The sequence below is a fragment of the Prionailurus bengalensis genome, chromosome D1 (genome assembly GCF_016509475.1).
Source record: "Prionailurus bengalensis isolate Pbe53 chromosome D1, Fcat_Pben_1.1_paternal_pri, whole genome shotgun sequence".
Classification (NCBI taxonomy): domain Eukaryota; kingdom Metazoa; phylum Chordata; class Mammalia; order Carnivora; family Felidae; genus Prionailurus; species Prionailurus bengalensis.
This window is the reverse complement of record NC_057346.1, coordinates 100,760,622-100,781,720: the sequence shown is the minus strand read 5'-3', so window position 1 is coordinate 100,781,720 and position 21,099 is coordinate 100,760,622. Positions and strand designations below refer to the sequence as shown.

Sequence of the window (21,099 nt, the reverse complement as noted above, 5' to 3'; positions counted from 1 at the left end):
TCTAACTGCCACAAATCTTACTGAAGCCTCAAACATTGACTGAGTTCAGTTTTTTTTTTTTTTCTGAGATGTCACTACATCATTCTTAATTTCAGATTGAATTTACCTGATGTTTTCTAGTCGACCTGAAACAAGTTAAAAATACCAAACAGGGGCACCTGGGTGGCTCAGTCGGTTAAGCGGCCGACTTCGGCTCAGGTCACGATCTCAGGATCCCTGAGTTCGAGCCCCGCATCAAGCTCTGGGCTGATGGCTCAGAGCCTGGAGCCCGTTTCAGATTCTGTGTCTGCCTCTCTCTCTGCCCCTCCCCTGTTCATGCTCTGTCTCAAAAATAAATAAACGTTAAAAAAAAATTTTTTTTTAAATACCAAACAGAAACTGCCACCTAGCCTCATCAGCACAGGTGACAAGAGAAAAGACACAGGGCAGCAGCCTCTCGTGAACTCAAGCCTCCTGCTCCTCACAGGCCCTCCTTTCATTCCTGTTTTTCTGTGGGAGAAAATACTATGGCAGTCGTTCAGGGAATATCTGCCCGCGTACAATTACAGGAACGGGCCTGCAGTCATAAAAGCATACTTGTGAAAGTGGACGGGTGTATCCGTGAATGTGTGGTCTCAAGTGTCTGTGTGTCTGTGTACATGAGAGGGTAAAGAGGCTACGTGTTCCTTAGGTAACTAGCAATAAGGTCCAACTTTAAATCTGAGTTCATCTGCTTGGGGTTTCCATCAGTCTGACGGAAAACACTCCTGAAAGAAATGATTTGCTTGGTCAAAATGTATCTGCCACAATTGCAGTCCCTGTGCTATTTACAGACAGATCAATCATCCAGACGCCGACATAGATTCACGGGGGTGAATGAACAACGTGACGGAATTCATCCTGCTTGGCCTGACACAGAACCCAGATGCACAGAAACTCTTGTTCGCTGTGTTTATAGTCATCTACTTTCTCACCATGGCAGGCAACCTACTCATTGTCGTGACAATCACCACCAGCCGAGCCCTGGGCTCCCCCATGTATTTTTTTCTGTCTTTCTTGGCCTTCATAGACAGCTGCTGCTCTTCTGCCATGGCTCCCAAAATGATATTTGACTTACTCGCCGAAAAGAAAACTATCTCCTTCGGTGGGTGCATGACTCAGCTCTTTGCAGAGCATTTCTTTGGGGGAGTCGAGATCATCCTGCTCACGGTCATGGCTTATGACCGCTACGTGGCCATCTGCAAGCCCCTGCACTACACGATCACAATGAACAGGCGAGCGTGTGGCCTCCTGGTGGCCACGGCCTGGGCCGGGGGATTTCTTCACGCTCTGATTCAAATTCTTTTTATAGTCTGGTTGCCCTTCTGTGGCCCCAACGTCATTGACCATTTCATCTGTGACCTTTTCCCTCTGCTGAAACTCTCCTGCTCTGACACCCACATCTTTGGACTTCTTGTTGCCGCCAACAGCGGGCTGATGTGTCTGCTCATTTTTTCTATTCTTATCACCTCCTACCTCCTCATCCTTTACTCCCTGAGAACACACAGCCCTGAAGGACAGCGTAAGGCTCTCTCCACGTGTGCCTCCCATGTTACTGTAGTCGTCCTGTTCTTTGTACCCTGTATATTTGTGTACCTGAGGCCCATGATCACCTTCCCCATTGACAAAACAGCGGCTGTGTTTTATACTATGATAACACCTATGTTAAACCCCTTAATCTACACCCTCAGAAATTCGGAGGTAAAAAACGCCATGAGGAAACTCTGGAGCCATACGGTAACCTTGGGTAACAATTCATGTGACTAGAGAAGGGAAAAAACAAAATTTATTCATATATTAAGAACAAGTATGACTAATAGAAAGGATAATGGTCTTGAAATCAAAATATACGAGCTTAAGTATATTTTGCTCCCCTTGTTTTCTCTAATCTTTAATGGTTCTTCTTTCATAAAACAGCGATATTGAATTAAATGACGAAAGTCTCCTCCATTTAGAAACCTCTCTGCATTAACAAATTATCGATCAAAGGGACACTGCTGAACAACATAAAAATGTCACAATGTATAGAAAATCTCGGAGTTTATGTATTCAGTGGAACAGTTCTCTGTAAAGCTTTGGGTACAGATTATATAGCCAACAGGACAATTAAAATATTTAAACAAAAAGCCTAATGGCGAATTATTTTGCTGAAAATGCATAGTCTCAATCCCAACCACATAGCCAAAGTAGATTCGTTATCATAAGAAATAAAGATCAACCAGAAATGAACAGGTTTTGAGGAACAAGAGAGTTATCAAGGCAGGACTCATCCCCAAATTAATGCTGCCCTGTTGTGCAATTCCAGAGGTACCATTTACATTATGATCTGGGATCTTCTTAGAATAAATTATTTTCTCTGCCTAAAGACAAAAAGGGATAAAATTCTGCGAGGTACAGCCATAGAGCAATTTCGCACATGATTCCCAGGCAGAAGGTGGAGCATTTTTCTCGGTCAAAGACGTACTATACATCACTTCACTTCTGCAGTAGCTATTATTATATGGATTTATGCCTTAGCTGATAGGAACATAAGTAACTGATACAAAAAGGAGTTAATAATAACTGAGTAATTGGACTAAGACAGAAAGTCTGTACATTCAAATTTGAATGGCAACCTTCAGGCTAACTGCAGACCAGTGCAATGGAAAGTAATTTGAGATACAGACACAGTGCCATTCTAAGAGAAAGAATTCAAATAAAAGGAGATCCAGCTCTGGCCCAGGACAGAAGCCCTGCGAAAGAAAAGAGAAAATCATCAAAGCATCAACATCAAAAAATCAACAAAATACAAAGGAAGGCAGTAAAAAAGAAAAAGAGGGAAAGAACTACAAGACACAAAACAGGATGGCAAGAATAAGTCCTTACCTATAAATAATTATATGTAAATGGGTTAAACTCCCCAATCAAAAGACATAGAGTGATTAAATGTTTTTTTTTAATCCAGCTATATGCTGTCTACAAGAGACTCACTTAAGATTTAAGGACCACATAGGTTCAAAGTGAAGTGATGGAAAAAGATATTCCATACAAATGTCAACCAAAAGAGGGCAGGGACTACACTTATGTCAGACCAAATAGACTTTAAAACACAAACTCGTAAGAAAGGACTTTATATAATGATAAAGGGTCAATTTACCAGGAAGATATAATAATTAGAAATATATATTTATATATAGATAGATAGATTTCACCCAACATCAGAGTACTTAAATATATTAAGCAAATATCAACAGATCTAAAGACAGAAATAGACAATACAATAATAGTAAGAGACCTCAATATTCCACTTTCAATGATGGATAGAACATATAGACAGAAAATCAATAAGAACACAGTGGATATGAACATCACTATTAACCAAATAGATCTAACTGACATATAGAACATTGCATCCAATAGCAGTAGAATATACATTCTTCTCAAGTGCACATGGAAGATTATGCAGCCTAGATCATATATTAGGTCACAAAACAAGTCTTGAAAAACTTAAGAATATTGATATCATACAAAGTGTCTTTTCTGAACACAATGAAGTAACACTAGATATCAAAAGCAGAAAGAAAACTGGAAAATTTGCAAATACATGGAAATTAAACAACACATTTATGTACCACTGATGGGTCAAAGAAGAAACCAAAAGGGGATTCAGAAACATTTCAAAACAAACAAAAATTTTTAACTATACACCAAAACCTATGGGATGCAGCAAAAGCAACACTAAAAGGGAACTTTATAGCAATGAACACCTACATTTAAAAAGATCTCAAATAAGCAATTTAACATTATACTTCAAGAAATGAGAAAAAGAAGAATAACTGAGCCCAAAATTAGCAAAGGAAGGAATAAATAAGATTACAGCAGAAATAAATGAAATAAAGACTAGAAAAACAATAGAAAAAATCAATGAAACTAAGATTTGTTTTTTTAAAGCAAAACAAAATTGACAAACTTTAGCCAGACTGAGAAAAAATTCAAATAAATAAAATCTGAAATGAAAGAAGGTGCATTAAAACTCATGTCACAGAAATAAAAGAATTATAAAAGTCTCATACAAATAGTTATACAGTAATAAATTGGATAACCTAGAAGAAATATATAAATTCTGGTAACATACAATCTACCAAATCTAAAGCATAAATAAATAGGTAAATTGAGCAGACAAATAATGAGCAAGGAAAAGAAATCCATAATTAGAAACTTCCTAAGGAAAAAAAAAAAGCCCCAAAACAGAGGGCTTCACTGATGAAATCTACAATCAACATTTAAAGAAGAATAAATGCCAATCCTGAAATACTTCCAAAACTTTGAAAAGGAAAAAACACTTCTAATTTTTACATTTATTTATTTATTTTGAGAGAGAGAGAGAGTGCACATGCACACACAAGCAGGGGAGGGCAGAGAGAGAGACAGAGAGAGAGACTGGATCCCAAACAAGCTCTGCACTGAGTGCAGAGCCTTAAGTGGGGCTCAAACCCACAAATCATGAGATCATGACCTGAGCCAAAATCAAGAGTTGGACACTTAACTGACTGAGCCACCCAGGCACCCCAAAAACATGTCTATACTTGTTTTATAAAGCCAGATTTACTCTGTTACCAAAGCCAAAGATACCACAAGAAAAGAAAACTATAGGCAATATCCCTGATGAACATAAATGCAAAAATCTTAAACAAATACTAGCAAACTGAATTCAAAAGCACATTAAAGAAACCATATACTATAACCAAATGGGATTTATTCCTGGAATGCAAGAATGATTCAGCGTGCAAGAATCCATCAATGACACACAGCACATTAACAGAATGAAGGATAAAAATTATATGATCATGTTAACAGATGCAAAAAAAAAAAGCATCTGACAAAATTAATCCCCTTTTATTATAAAAGTCTCAATAAACCAAGATTAAAAAGAAATTATCTCAACATAATAAAGGCTATATATGACAAGCCCACAGGAAACATCATACTCAACAAGTGAACTTCTTTCTTCAACAAGTGAACAACTAAAAGATTTTCCGCTAACACTGGGAACAAAAAAGGACTCCCTCTCACCAATTTTATTCAACATAATACTGAAAGTCCTAGCCAGAGCAATTAGGAAAGAAAAAGAAATAGAAGGTATCCAAATTGGAAAGGAAGAAGTAAAATTATTTCTAATTTTAGATGACATGATCTTATATGTAGAAAAGCCTAGGGGCGCCTGGGTGGCACAGTCGGTTAAGCGTCCGACTTCAGCCAGGTCACGATCTCGCGGTCCATGAGTTCGAGCCCCGCGTGGGGCTCTGGGCTGATGGCTCAGGGCCTGGAGCCTGTTTCCGATTCTGTGTCTCCCTCTCTCTCTGCCCCTCCCCCGTTCATGCTCTGTCTCTCTCTGTCCCAAAAATAAATAAATGTTGAAAAAAAAATTAAAAAAAAAAAAAGAAAAAAAAGCCTAAATATTACACACACACACACACACACACACACACACACACACTCAAAAACTGTTAGAACTATTTAACAAACTCAGTAAAGTCTCAGAATATGAAATCAACATACAAAAATCAGTTGTTTCTATAAACTAAGAATGAATTTTCCAAAAAGGAAACTTAAAAAAAAAAACAAACAGTTCCATTTACAAATGTATCAAAAAGAATAAAATACTTGGGAATAAACTTAACTAAAAAGATTAAAATTTGTAAACTGAAAACCACAAAACATTTACAAAAGAAAGGAAAAACAAAAAAAAAAGGCAAATAAACGGAAAGACATCCTGTGTTCCTGGATTATAAGATTCAGTGTCATCAAAATGCCATACTACCCAAAGCAATCAAGCATTGGTGCAATCTCTATCAAAATCCCAATGGAATTTTTCACAGAAATAGAGAAGACAATCTTAAAATTCATATGGAACCACAGTAGACAAAGAAAGAAGAAGAACAAAGCCAGAAGCACAACACTTCCTGATTACAAACTATATTACAAAGCTATAGTAATTAAAATAGTATGGTACTGGCATAAAGACATATAGACCAATGGAATAGAATAGAGAACCTACAAATAAACCCATGCGTATGCACATGGTCAACTGATCTTCGACATGGGTGCCAAGAATACACAATGGGGGAAGAATAGTTTTCCTAATAAATGGTGCTGGGGAAACTGGATAACCACTTTCAAAAGAATGAAATTGAATCTTTATCTTACACCTTCACAAAAGTCAGCTCAAAATGGACTTAAAACAAAAGACCGAAAACTATAAAACTCTTAGAAGAAAACACAGCAGAAAATCTTTGTAACATGGGATGGACAATGATTTCTTGGGTATGACACCAAAAGAACAGACAACAAAGGCAAAAAATAGACAAATGGGACGACAGCAGACTAAAAATCTTCTGTACAACAAAGGGAACAAAAAAGTAAAAAGGCAACCCACATAAGGGAAAAAATATTTGCAAACCATATATTTAATAAGGGGTTAATGTCAAATATATACAAAGAATTTGTACAACTCAATAGCAAAAATATCCCAATTTTTAAAAAGCCAAAGAACTTGAATATACATTACCACAAAGAATTTGTAAAAATGGCCAATAAGCAAATGAAAAGATGCTCAACATTACTAACCATCAGGGAAAAGCAAATCAAAATCACAATGATATATCATTTCACACCTGTTAAAATGGCTATTGTCAAAAAGACAAGAGATAACAAGTATTGGCAAGGATATGAAGAAAAGAAAACCTCTGTTCGCTGACAGGAATATAAATTGCCAGAGTCACTATGGAAAAGAGTATGGAGGTTTCTCACAAAATTAAAAATAGAATACCATATAATCCAGCAATCCCACTTCTGGGTATTTATCCAAAAATACTGAAATCAGGATCTCAAGAAATTATTTGCACCCCAACGTCCATTTCAGCATTGTTCACAATAGCTAAGATGTGGAAACAACCTAAATGTCCATCAACAGAGGCAATGCTTTAAAAAAAAGAAATGTAGTATAGATATACTGCATAGAATACTTTTCAGACTTAGAAGGAACAAAATTCTGTCATTTGTGACCAATGAAACTTGAGGATGAAACTTGAGGTTATTAGTCTAAGTAAACTAAACCAGTGATAGAACACTGCCTAATTCCATTTACATGAAATATCTAAAATAGTTCAACTCATAGAAGCAGAAAGCAGACAGCGTTTTTCCAGGGGCTGAGGGAAGGAAGAAATGAGCAGTGATTGATCAATGGAGATGGATTTTTAGTGTGGGAAGATGAAAAAGTTCTGGAGATGGTTGATGGCAATGTTTGCACAACAGTGTGAATGTACTTACTGCCACTGAACTGTACATTTGAAAATGGTTAAAATGGCAACTTTTATATTATGTATATTTTACCACAATTAAAAAAAAAAAAAAAAACAAGGGAGAGGGACAGACTGTGAGTGGGGTTGGCAGGAAACAAAGGAACAAAAGTAGCTGCCGAGGACAGAGCTAAAGGCACTGCTTCCCTTTTTGGTTCTGGACTTCAGGAGCATATCAGCTTGCTTTGAAGGTAAAGGTTGATTTTTTTAAAAGGTGATTCTGTGCAGGATTTCAGCCAACTCTTCAACACCTCAGAAGCTGAGGGAGAGATTAGAGTGGAGCCTCCTTTTTATAGTGATTCTAACCTTTACTTCTGAATGTCTTTATACATAATGTTTGGCTAAGTGTGATTTTTTCAATGGCTACCATGTGGAGGCACTATACTTTACTGTAAATCTCCACAATTCCTTCTGTGTGGGGTAGAGAGAAAAGCTATATTCCCCTGAACTCATCATGACAATCTTTACCCAATCTTTGGTAGCTGAGAATTAAAAATGGCACAGTTTCCCAGGGTAACATGGCACATAACCTTGAAAATTGGTATTTCCATTGTTAGGACAACCATATTAGTTAGAACAGTCAGGTTTTCAGAGAGAAATCCATTCTCTGAACTCTGATCTGTGCCTAAAACCATCCCCTATCCTGTGCCAGGCTCACCAATATTAAAATGAAGAACAAAGTTTTATCATGGTGCTTTCCAACTTACTTTATCACTCTCGTCCTAAACTACAGCCAGAAACACTATGGTTATAGCAGCATTATCAACAATAGCAAAGCTATGGATAGAGCCCAAATGTCCATCAACTGATGAGTGAATAAAGAAGATATGGCATATATATACACACCATATATATATACATATGTGTGTGTATATGTATACACACACACACACACACAAATATATATATATATTTTTTAACGTTTATTTATTTTTGAGACAGAGAGAGACAGAGCATGAATGGGGAAGGGGCAGAGAGAGAGGAAGACACAGAATCTGAAACAGGTTCCAGGCTCTGAGCTGTCAGCACAGAGCCTGACGCGGGGCTCGAACTCACGGACCGCGAGATCATGACCTGAGCCGAAGTCCGCCGCTTACCCGACTGAGCCACCCAGGCGCCCCACACACAAATATATATATAAACACACACACACACACATACAATGGAGTATTACTCAGCCATCAAAAGAATGAAACCTTGCCATTTGCAGTGGTGTAGAGGGAACTAGGGTGTATTATGCTGAGCGAAATTAGTAAGTCAGAGAAAGAAAGATACCATATGATTTCACTCATATGTGGAATTTAAGAAACAGATGAACATATGGTGGTGGGGGGAAGAGAGGTAAACAAACTGTGAGAGACCCTTAAAGATCGAAAATGAAAGAACAAACTGAGACTTGCTGGAGGGAGGTGGGTGGAAGATGGGCTTGATGGGTGATGTGTAGGAAGGAGGGCACTTGTTATGATGAGCACTGGGTGTTATATGTGATAAGTCACTGGATTCTACTCCTGAAACCAATACTGCACAGTATGTAACTAACTAGAATTTAAACAAAAAGTTGGAGAAAAAATAAAATAAAACAAAGATACAAAAATAAACTGGCCTCTAATGATGTTTGTGGATGCTTTGCTTCCAGCAAAGATTCCAACAGGACCAATTACGAATCCTCTGAGGACTTGAGAGGTCAATGCCTTACCAAATCCTGCCCGTTGTGAATGTCTATTTAAATATTTCTCTAGAGTCGATGAAGAATTACAGGAGATTTAAGTAAATGACAACAGCCAAGCACGTTAACTAATAGACTTAAGGTCTATATGGGAGACACTGTTCCCACACTTAGGGTTAAAAGGAAAGCTTAAATCAGGAATAGAAAGAATTCTCACCACACTGTTCATGGACTTCTTGGGAAACATAAATTTGGCAGGATTTGGGAAAAAAACAACATCCAATCAACTGGATCTGATGCACTTATACATTTTATACTTTCATACACTCGCTTTTTCTGATTTGAAGAATTTTTCATTGTTCCCATTGTTTTTAATATAGACTGAATACAGTTCTGAGATCTGAAAAATTTATGTGTTTTGGAGATGTGTTTATACTTCCACAGGAGGCCAAGAAAGTGAATAGAAATTAAATCTAGAGCCACTGCAGTTTCCTAACTCAAACAGCTCATTTTCTGAGTAAATTCAGATTGATAATGGGAACGAAAATAAATGAAAATGTCCAAGACTAGAAGAGCTGTCTAGAGAGAGAATTCCAGTGTCCCACTTGTTAGTTTATAGAGTGTATTTGCAGCTGGGGGGCTATGCCCCCAGGGGAAGAAAACAATGACTGAGTTCAATCTCAAAACTGGAATTCACAATCAACTAGATCCAGGTCAGTAATAACTAAATCTTTTTCCCCAAATTTTGAGAGTTAACTTAATTAAGCCAAATTATTTTCACCGAATAGGTTTTACAATTAGATTCTTTGAATTGAAGGTAATCTTATTCTCTAAAAATGAATTTGAGCTTGATGACATGAAAATAGCAGTAGAAAACACGATCTGTGATGCTGCCAGACGAGGCGCTTTTGAGAACTCCTAAGGTCACTGTAACAACATTGTGGTCAACGTGTATGTAGAAATAGATCGCTTCAGTAGGTTTTATGTGTGATTATTTGAAATTGTTTCCCCTTTTCATGACTTCCATGTTGCCACATTGAAGTTAGAATTTGTGAATTAAATTAAGAATGATTAGGCACGTAGTTACCACCTATAGGAGCCCTGGGTAGAGAAGAAACAACTACAGAGACAGCGTTCTGTAAAACTAAAGATAAAGATATCCTTCCTCATCTTTATTGAAGCTGAATGATCATGATGCTGGTTTCTGTGTCCAGAAAGTTTTGAGGAAAAATATGTTATGTTTTTTGGCAGGGATTTGAGAAAGGAGAAAAAGAGGGGGAGAAGGAATAAGATATCCTGTGATCTTTTGTAACATGTAATCACTTTTGAAAATCCATGTACAGATCATTTTTTAAAAAAAAGAATATATTCTTGTATATATTCCACTTTTTCCACCAATACACAATAAAAATTTCAAATTTATCTTAATTGATTAAACTTATGCCAAAAGAAAAAAATTGTATCATCTTAGACGACCTTAACATTTCTGTCTCATCAATAGGAAATCCAGGGAAACTTTATGACTCATCTAATTCCATTTGTAAAATGTGAGTGGTATTATATATCTAATCCAGAGCCTCATTTTTTTATGTAATGAAAGACCAGTTACACAGAAAATCCATTTAAGAAATATTGAGAACTTTTTTTTTAACGTTTATTTATTTTTGAGACAGAGAGAGACAGAGCATGAACGGGGGAGGGTCAGAGAAAGGGAGACACAGAATCTGAAACAGGCTCCAGGCTCTGAGCTGTCAGCACAGAGCCCGACGCAGGGCTTGAACTCACGGACCGCGAGATCATGACCTGAGCCGAAGTCGTCCGCCCAACCGACTGAGCCACCCAGGTGCCCCAAGAAATATTGAGAACTTTTAAGGGAACTTTGTACCAATTGTATATTTATATCCAAAGATGTGGGAAGAGTGACTGTGTAATAGCCATTTGGAGCCAGATACAACATCCAGGGCTACTGAGGAAATGCTGCTCAATGAGCTGTTATGAAGACAGTTCCTTGGCATTTTGAAGAGGGAAAACCCCATCTGCAGCTCTCTGTGTGTACGTGCATTCATTTGACAGAAAGGAATCATACCTCAAAGAACACTGCTGGTATAGATACAGTAAGGCTTGGCACTTTCCTATCTGATATACAGTTGACTTTTTAAAGAATATTGTGTCCATATACCTATAAATATTCGTGCCAGTGGGCAAATATAACTTCAAAATCATTGTTATTGACAAACTTTGTCCCAAAAACAGCGAAAGAAAGCCACCTGTGAGGGTTTAGAGCCAGAAAGAGAGTTTGGAAGTCCATCATAGTCAACATACATATTAACACTTTGCTTTTATTCTGGTGTTTGTAACATATTGTTAATATTCAATTTATATGAATAAGAGAAATGTAACCTCTTTCTAATCTTCTTTATAACTGTCTCTGAAGTGGCAGGGGTGAGTGGAAGCTGTGGTTCCATCAATCCCAAAGGCCAGGACTACAGAGGTGATGGAAACTTTTAGTGTTGAATTAAAAATATTACTCAGAAATTCTGTGATCTCTCCAGATGGACCATGTGCTCACAACCCAAGCTGAATCCATGGAAAGGATGAGCAATGTAACAGAATTCATTTTGCTGGGCTTGACCCAGAATCCAGAACTGCAGAAAGTCTTATTTGCTGTGTTGTTAATCACCTACTTGATCACACTGGCAGGTAACCTGCTCATCTCCGTCACCATCTTCATCAGCCCAGCCCTGGGTTCTCCCATGTACTTTTTCCTGTCCTACTTGTCTATTATAGATGGTTTCTACTCTTCTTCCATAGCACCCAAAATGATCTATGACCTGATCTCTGAGAAGAACACCATCTCCTTCAATGGCTGCATGACTCAGCTCTTTGCAGAACATTTCTTCGCTGGAGCTGAGATCATCTTGTTAATTGTCATGGCCTATGACCGCTATGTAGCCATCTGTAAGCCCTTGCATTACATGACCATCATGAGACGACCTGTCTGTGGTTTCTTCGTGGGAATGGCTGGGATTTTAGGCTTTCTTCATGGAGGAATCCAGATTTTGTTCATGGCCCAGTTACCGTTCTGTGGCCCCAATGTTATTGACCATTTTATGTGCGATTTAATACCTCTCCTGGAGCTAGCCTGTACAGACACTCGCACTTTGGGGCCCCTGATTGCTGCCAACAGTGGATCACTGTGTTTGCTCATTTTTTCTATGCTGGTTGCTTCTTATGTTGTCATCCTGCACTCACTGAGGACTCATAGCTCTGAAGGGCGTCGCAAAGCCCTGTCTACCTGTGCCTCTCATGTCACCGTTGTCATCTTATTCTTTGTACCTTGTTCCTTCCTGTACCTGAGACCCGTGACCTCCTTCCCCTCTGACAAAGCTGTGACTGTGTTTTGTACGATAGTCTCTCCCATGCTGAACCCTTTAATCTACACCCTCAGAAATGCAGAAGTGAAAAATGTCATGAAGAAACTCTGGGGGCAAATAATGAAAAACAGTCATAAATGAATTTTGTGATTAGTCTTTACCTAAAAATATCTAGTGGTGATTTATAGACATTTATTCCCTTTCTTAAATAAATAGAGATTTATTTCCCTGACCAAACTCGGGGCAGTCAATTTTGCTGGCTGGATCAGATTTCTTCAGGAGCACGTATGTCGTGGGCAGGGTCGACATACCCATTAAGACACAGTAGGCATGGTGCCTAAGGCCTACAATAATTTTAGGAGCCCTTGAAATGTTCAATTTCTTTTAAAATAAGGAAACAATGAATGTAATCCAAATCCAACTTGGACTATAGTCATCTTTATATCAATGCAGTTATAAAATATAATTTTTAATATTGTTAATGGAGGAGGAGGGCTCATGAGGACAAAATTACCAGCAGGCCACAGAAGTCATAATGTTGCCCTGATTGGAGGTGTGAAACAGATCAGTGTCAATAGTCCTGAACACTCTTTACACCCAGTGCTACAGCTAGAATGAAGTTTTAGTTTAAAAGACAAAAAGAAACTGCATGTGAAAAAAAGTATTCAACAGCAGGGAGTCTTACAAGTACTTTCATCCAAGTATACTTTTTCTTATCGTAGTAAATTTAAGAAGTTCAGAGATGTTCTCTCACCACAGCAACAAAAATCTCTTTACTTATCACAATCCCAAGAAGAGAATACTGGCACACAAAGGTACTTTTTTAGAAATTACATTGCCACCATTTTCTGTAATATACAATTGTCTGCAGAAACAATTGGGAGGAAAAATTGGCTGGTGCAAAAGAAATATAATTGATCAAGTCTGTAGAGTTAAGGCAGAAATTACCTGTACATTAAAGTCATGTTTTTTTTTAATGTTTATTTATTTTTGAGAGAGAGCACCAGTGAAGGAAGGGAAGAGAAAGAGGGAGATACAGAATCTGAAGTAGGATCCAGGCTCGGAGCTGTCAATGCAGAGCCCAACGCGGGGCTCGAACCCATGAACTCTGAGATCATGACCTGAGCCAAAGTCAGACACTTAACTGACTGAGCCACCCAGGTGCCCCTAAAGTTGTCTTTTAGATGTGGACAAAGGAAACGATGACTTTGAACAGCTGTGGCAGGAAATTACCAGTGATACATGAACCAACTTTGTGTAGCGAAACCGAACAACAATGACCACAGATCCGGATTATAGAAAAGAATTCATAACATGTACATAACGAAATTCTAAGAGAGATTCAGAAATAGATGCTTTGAAATCAAAGATTAAGAGATTTAGATCAAATAGGCTTGATTTCTCATCTTGTCTGCTGCGTTAATTAGCCTTGTAAATGGAAGCAAGTTACTTCATCTCTCTACTGATTTTTTTGGCCTGTAAAATGGACAAAAAACATACTTTCTTAAATTGTAAGCATTAAATGATTTCAGTTGAAAAAAAAAAAAGAGCCAGATGAAAATTAGTGAAATTGCTCAGACACGGTTACAGCCTTCAGAGATGTCACCAGCACAGAAAGTGTGCCAGGGACTACAGTTGCTCACCAGAGCCCAAGAACACCGCCACTTTCATTCACCAACCATGATCACAGGAGGACCAAACATCTGTACTTCAGCCCCAGCCCCACGTTACTTCAAAATAAGTCATAAATGGCATCCACTTATGAGTAGGGACAGCATAATGGTGAGTTACCATCCCAGCAAGGAAACTAACGGGACCTGTGAGGATCTCTGGACACTAGAAGCTAGCCCACCACCGACTCCCTATTCTGGAATAAAAATGCCCTTAAACATCTCTGCGGTTACAAATAGGGGAGCCGGTTGGAGCAACTGTGAGATGCCTGAGCAGAACTTATTTCAAATGCTCTCACTAATGAGGGACCCTGTGCTCTGAAAAACGGAGAAGGGAGAGCCCAGTGGCAGTGACCAACAGACCTATCTCTGTACAGAGCTTGCGATGCCCAAGGAAGAGCTCAGAAACTTGACCTCAGAAGGTGATTTCACAATCAGGGATTCGAATATCGTGTGATGCTGACATTTCTCATGTTCTCAGAACTTTATATCAGGTCAGATCTCACTCTATATGCAGGCCTTTAAAAAATGTTTTTCCAAAACAAACAAGCAGACTCTTTTTTAAAAATTTATTTATTTTTGAGAGAGAGCATGCATGAGAGAGAGAGGGGCAGAAAGAGAGGGAGACAAGGAATCCCAAGCAGGCTCCTCACTGTCACTGCAGAGCCTGATGCGGGGCTCAAACCCACAAACTGTGAGATCATGACCAGAGCCGAAATCAAGAGTCAGACACTTAACCAACTGAGCCACCCAAGTGCCCTAAAACAAGCAGACTCTTAAGAAAACAAAGTGGTAGTTTCCAGAAGGGAGATGGGTGGGGGAAGGGTGATATAGGTACAGGAGATAAAAGGTACAAACCTCCAGTTATAAATAAGTCAAGGGGATGAAAAGTACAGCATAGGAATATAATCAATAATATTGCAATACTGTTGTATGGTAACAGATGGTGACCACGCTTACTGTGGTGAGCACTGAGTAATGTACAGAACTGTTGAATCCCTGTTGTATACCTGAAACTAATATAACATTGTATTTCAGTTATTCTTCAATAGTAAATTATAAAAAACAGATGTTTTGCCATGGTTTCCTGTGAGCGACCAACTTGTAAATATATGCAAGCAATAGGTATGTTTAAAATGTCAAACTTCTCTTTTAAAGATCTAGCTGTCATTCCCAAGAAAGATGGGATGGAAAAGGAACAAGTAAAAATAAGGATGACGATTCTCATGAGGATGATGGTGATGACAGCTTATGTTTGTTGAGCACCTTCTGTGAATAACATCCTGACCTAAGGACTCATTTTATGTTTTGGAGGCAACAAATTTCTGCCATTCTTTCTTTCGTTAATTTATTTTAGCCCTCAAATTGTGGGACTTCCCTCTGTTTGAAACATTTCAAAATTTGAACACAATGGTGACTCTACCCACAGGATGGTGGCAACAGCAATAAAACAATTCTAGTATATAATTGTGACAGCTTTTTCCATTTTGACTGCTTACTAGGTGCAAAGTGTTTTGTATTCACATTTTGTTATTCAATTCTCACTCCAGCCCAATAACGGCAATGATTTCCCTGTTTCATGAATTAGGAAGCAATGGGTTGGAGAGGGTAATTATATAGCTCAAGGGCAATTAGCTAAAATTTGCTTGAATCCAGGGCGCCTGGGTGGCTCAGTCGGTTGAGCATCCCACTTCGGCTCAGGTCATGATCTCGCGGTTTGTGAGTTCGAGCCCCACATCGGGCTCTGTGCTGACAGCTCAGAGCCTGGAGCCTGCTTCGGATTCTGTGTCTTGCTCTTTCTCTGCCCCTCCCCTGCTCACGCTCTGTCTCTCTCTGTCTCAAAAATAAAACATTAAAAATAATTAAAAAACAAAAAATAAATTAAAAAAAAATAAAATTTGCTTGAATCAGAATTCATATCTAAGCCTGTCTGACCCACAGCCTCTGTGTGTTACCAAGCCCATTTTGTATCTCTTTAACATAACCAGACAACAAACTAAAATTTTTATTCTAATATTTGGAATTTTCTTCTTGAAACCATTTGGCCTCCATTGTTTGAACTCATTTGAAAGTGGACTTGCCTTCATAGATAGGCCAGGCTGAAAATGTACGAGTCCACAAAGAACCAGCTAAGCACTGGTCAATAATTTGTAACCGCATGAGTGTTTTGATTCCCACAAAACAGGAAATTTCTTTGCAATTATTTTTTCCTCCATCTGCAATAGTCTGTACATAAAGGAGTGGCTTGTGCCTTATATAGTAGTACTTTCCTCTAATAAATAAAAAATAGTAAATATGTTTGATATGAATATGTACTCATCCTGTTGTCATCTATTAAAAAAGAAAAACTTCACTGAGGGAAGAAAGTTCAAGAGGTGACAAACTATTTTTTAATTAATTTTACCTGTTACTTTTTACTTTTTATTATGATTGTTATTTTTATTTTGTTTATTTTGAGAGAGAGAGTGTGTGTGCGTGCAAGAGCAGGGGAAGGGAGAGAGAGAGAGAGTGAAAGAGAATCCCAGGCAGGCTCCATGGCAGGGCTTGAACTCACAAACCACGAGATCATGACCTGATTTCCCTGTTCCATGAATTAGGAAACAATGGGGTGGAGCCAAAATCAAGAGTGAACGCTCAACCAACTGAGCCACCAAGGGCCCCAAAATACTACTTTTTTTTCTTAATGTTTTTATTTATTTTTGAGACAGAGAGAGACAGAGCATGAGCAAGAAAGGGGCAAAGAGAGGGGGAGACACAGAATCGGAAGCAGGCTCCAGGCTCTGAGCCATCAGCACAGAGCCCCATGCGGGGCTCGAACTCACAGACTCTGAGATCATGACCTGAGCCGAAGTCGGACACTCAACCGACTGAGCCACCCAGGCAACCCCAAAATACTACTTTTTTAAGTAGCTTGCCAGTACTAACAATAAGCTGTGGAATAAAATCTCACATGCAGTTCTGTTTTGACTCCACATGGATATTTTCAACAGTACTTAAAATTTGGAAGCTTATGCTAGCTCCAGCCTTTCTTCTTCCGCTGCCCATTGGCGGGGGCACCATCATTTATTAGACGCCTATCAACCTGTCAGGTGCTGTGGTCTTCACGCACATGGTACTTTCACAAGGGCATACACTAAGGATTAAAATGCTTACTCTTGTTCATGGAAACTAAGGATCCTAAAATTTTGTTTAAGATGACTTATAAGTGAACAAAGAAATCATTTAGCCCCAGAGGGTACCCTTTAGGATGGCAGAGGCTTAACCAAGTTAATAGAAGACTGGAGGGAGGAGGTGGAGGAGGAGGGAAAGCTGATAACCAGGATATCTAGCAAAACACTGATGGCAACTCTCACTGGGTAATGTCTTATAGGTGGATTTACACATGCACGTGTGTGTGTGTGTGTGCACATGTGTGTATTGTTCACCTTTGTTTTCCTACATTCTGAATTTTAAAATAAATATGTATTTGGGGAGAAAGAGGTTTTATCATAGACTCCAAGATGGAGACACCGCTACCTTTGTGAACAAGATTAGTAATAATTTTGAAATCATATAGAAAACTTCTGGTGATATTTACTCATGTATTTATTCTAGCAAGTTGAAATGTTTTCAAAAATAAGCAGCACTTGTAAGTTGGTTGGGCCATTATTAATCATGACTCAGGCAATAAAAACAAGGGATTTAAAAAAAGTGGGGGGAGGGGCGCCTGGGTGGCGCAGTCGGTTAAGCGTCCGACTTCAGCCAGGTCACGATCTTGCGGTCCGTGAGTTCGAGCCCCACGTCAGGCTCTGGGCTGATGGCTCAGAGCCTGGAGCCTGTTTCCGATTCTGTGTCTCCCTCTCTCTCTGCCCCTCCCCCGTTCATGCTCTCTCTCTGTCCCAAAAATAAATAAACGTTGAAAAAAAAATTAAAAAAAAAAAAAGTGGGGGGAGCACTTGGATCAGTTCATTATGCTAGTTGGTAACTGTACTAAAAGGTGCTTATCAAATTTCAACTGAGGTAAGTATGCTTTTCTAGAAAGTCTCCTTGAGATAAAATTGTGGCAAATTCGAGAAAACAATAGGCTGTTTTTAGTGACCCTCACCATGGTTTCATATTTATTAGCTAATTGGAATACAGGCTCAATCATACTTTTATTATCTTAACAGCAGAAATGAATAGGTATAAAATTCAAGGTCTCGTTATACCTAGTTTTTAAAATTTTTTTTGACATTTATTGTTGAGAGACAGAGAGAGACAGAACATGAGCAGGAGAGGGGCAGAGAGAGAGGGAGACACAGAATCTGAAACAGGCTCTGAGCTTTGTGCTGTCAGCACAGAACCCAATGCGGGGCTCGAACCCACAAACCACAAAATCATGACCTGAGCTGAAGCCGGACCTGAGCCACCCAGGCACCCCTCATTATACGTAATTTTTTAACTAGACTATCAGAATGGGACAAAATGAAAGAAGGCAACATTTATTTTCCCTAAGAACTCGGCAATTGTTATTTTTGTGAGACATAGAGGTTTGAGGGTAAAGCAGTAACTATTTCCTAATGAGCTCCTGAATCAGTTCTTGGAGACTAATTGTGCATACTTATAGTAGACAAACTTTCATATTAACTTCTAGTTTCTTTTTTGGTACAAGCATAAAAAGTGGGTATGTTGCAACATGGTGAATTACATACTGTGAAACAAAAGCTTTTTGGAAATTATGAGAGCCTACACTCTTAAAGAATGAAGCCTGAGAAAGGGTCTCGTCAGAGTCCATAAAACCAGGAAAAGAACAGAGCAAACACGGATGTACATTTCAGATTCCAGAACCCCAGCATCCCTTGGAATCTGAAACAGGGAGTTAGGAAAAATTATCACTGGCCAAAAACAAAGTCATCTACTCTAAGCACAGCATTATTTTCACACCTAGTAGAGATAGAAAAGTGAAGGAAGGCAGCCTCTGTATGGAAGATTAGGGAAAGGTTGAGGAACATATAAAATAAAACGTTATGGGAATATGTGCCAGAAACTGGATTCTGAATTTGACATTGATTTTCTAATTTAACTCTCACAGTAACACTTTAGATATGTATTATCTGTATCTTTATTTTAAAGACAGGCATCAGAGGCTGCTAGATGTTTAGTCACTTTCTCAAGGTCGTGCCACAAGTAAGCACGGGAAATAGGACAGAAACTCAGGTTGATCTGTCTCCAGAGCGAAGGTCTTCTAGAACAGCAGCTATGCCAGGGATGTCATACAGGGTGATAAGAAGGAAGAGAAGCCTGCCTGGATGCATACAGACTGCTAGCCACAGCTAAGCAAGAAGTTATTTGCCTTACGTTGTATTTTGCCTCACGTTTCTACAGCTCCATTATCACACAGACTGGAATGATATACCATGGATCGCTAGTGAAAGAGCTGAATGATGGACCAAAACCAACCGATTTGGGGTATTGGCTTAGGTACTTCACAGCCAGATAACCTTGATTAACCAATCACATCAAGAGACAAAGTTTCTTCATTTCTAAAACAGGGATAATAATGATTCATGCCACATACGTCTTATACCGTTGTTTTATAACCAAACTATGCAATTCAGGTAAAAAGACTAAACCCTAAAAGCCTATGAAGATGAACAGATAGACATAACGGCATAAGGTGATATTCAGTAGTCAGAACGAGTTTTGGTTTGTTACACTTACGGAAATAAAGTCATTTCTACTTCCTGCTTTACCACTCATTACATACATGTAGTTTCTTACTGAATGAAGAGCTTTCTCATGGCATTTTTTACGTCTCCATTTCTCAGGGTGTAAATCAGTGGATTCAGCATAGGCGTCAGAATACCATAAAATACTGCCATGTTTTTGTCCATGGACCAAGTAGACGATGGCCGCATATAAGTAAACATACAAGGCACAAAGAACAGGGCAACAACAGTGAAGTGGGCCCCACAGGTGGAGAGGGCTTTGCGCCTCCCCTCGGCACCGTGGCACCTCAAGGAACGCAGGATGACAACGTAGGAGGCAGCCAGCATGAGGAAGTTCAACAGGCAGATCACACCACTGTTGGCCACCACCAGGACGCCAATGACATATGTGTCGGTGCAGGCGAGCTCCAGCAAGGGGTACAGGTCACAGACAAAGTGATTGATCACGTTAGGCCCACAGAAGGGCAGCTGAAGGACCAGGAGGAGCTGAACCAGTGAATGCAGGAAGCCCCCCAGCCAAGCCACCCCCACCAGCAGGGCACAGAGATGCTTGGTCATGGTGGTCGTGTAGTGCAGAGGCTCGCAGATGGCCACGTAGCGGTCATAGGCCATGACCGTGAGCAGAATAATCTCAACACCTCCCAAGAAATGGGCCCCAAAGAGCTGAGCCATGCAACCCTCAAAAGAGATGGCTCTCCCCTCACACAAGGAGTCCGCAATGAGTTTAGGGGCCATAGAGGAAGAATAACAGGTATCAATAAAGGACAGATTGGCCAAGAAAAAATACATGGGGGAAGCCAGGGTGGGACTGGAGGTAATGGTGACCACAATGAGCATGTTGCCACACACGGTGACCACATAGATGATCAAAAAAAACACAAAGAGGACTCTCTGTATCTCTGGCTTCTGTGAGAGTCCCAGCATGAAAAACTCTGTGATATTGTGTGGCATTTCCATATAGCCCAAGGACAATGAGAATGCAGGTACGGTATTGCCTATAAAGTCAAGAGAAAAACACAACCATAAGAGAACTAATTACAGGGTGGGGGAAGGTGCTGCCAGATTTTCTTCAGACACACTCGCTTCCCTTGGTCCCTCTTAACTCTTTCCATTCCAATATTTTTGTATCAATTCACTTTGTTAACCACAAAATATGAGCATATGTCTATTGTTGACTTTTGCATCACCTGGCAGTAGATTTCTAGGTTCTTACGTGAAAACAACTAAATATTAGTTTCATTACTGCTAAAACTGAACATTTGGCAGACCTTGATTTTCCACTAGAGTATGCCTCTGACAATTTTCAGGATGGTTCCACATAGATGCAATGGCACCTGAGAAAACCAT

The 21,099-nt window shown here is 39.2% G+C and overlaps 3 protein-coding genes across 3 annotated transcripts; 2 read left to right on the top strand and 1 right to left on the bottom strand.

Annotated features, from left to right (window-relative positions):
- Positions 1-792: 792 nt before the first annotated feature.
- Positions 793-1,785, top strand: LOC122482707 (olfactory receptor 4C5). The gene has a single exon (XM_043579006.1). It carries the CDS (start codon positions 856-858, stop codon positions 1,783-1,785), a length of 930 nt encoding a protein of 309 aa, XP_043434941.1. The 5' UTR covers positions 793-855.
- A 9,821-nt stretch (positions 1,786-11,606) lies between these two features.
- LOC122482705 (olfactory receptor 4C45-like) lies at positions 11,607-12,536 on the top strand. Its single transcript, XM_043579004.1, has one exon. It carries the CDS (start codon positions 11,607-11,609, stop codon positions 12,534-12,536), a length of 930 nt encoding a protein of 309 aa, XP_043434939.1.
- A 7,264-nt stretch (positions 12,537-19,800) lies between these two features.
- Positions 19,801-20,709, bottom strand: LOC122482706 (olfactory receptor 4C3-like). Its single transcript, XM_043579005.1, has one exon. It carries the CDS (start codon positions 20,707-20,709, stop codon positions 19,801-19,803), a length of 909 nt encoding a protein of 302 aa, XP_043434940.1.
- Positions 20,710-21,099: the final 390 nt, after the last annotated feature.

What these genes read in the sequence shown, in the direction of transcription:
- LOC122482707 (XM_043579006.1), top strand. Translation starts at nt 856, where the DNA reads ATGAACAACGTGACGGAATTCATCCTGCTTGGCCTGACACAGAACCCA.
- LOC122482705 (XM_043579004.1), top strand. Translation starts at nt 11,607, where the DNA reads ATGGAAAGGATGAGCAATGTAACAGAATTCATTTTGCTGGGCTTGACC.
- LOC122482706 (XM_043579005.1), bottom strand. Translation starts at nt 20,709, where the DNA reads ATGGAAATGCCACACAATATCACAGAGTTTTTCATGCTGGGACTCTCA.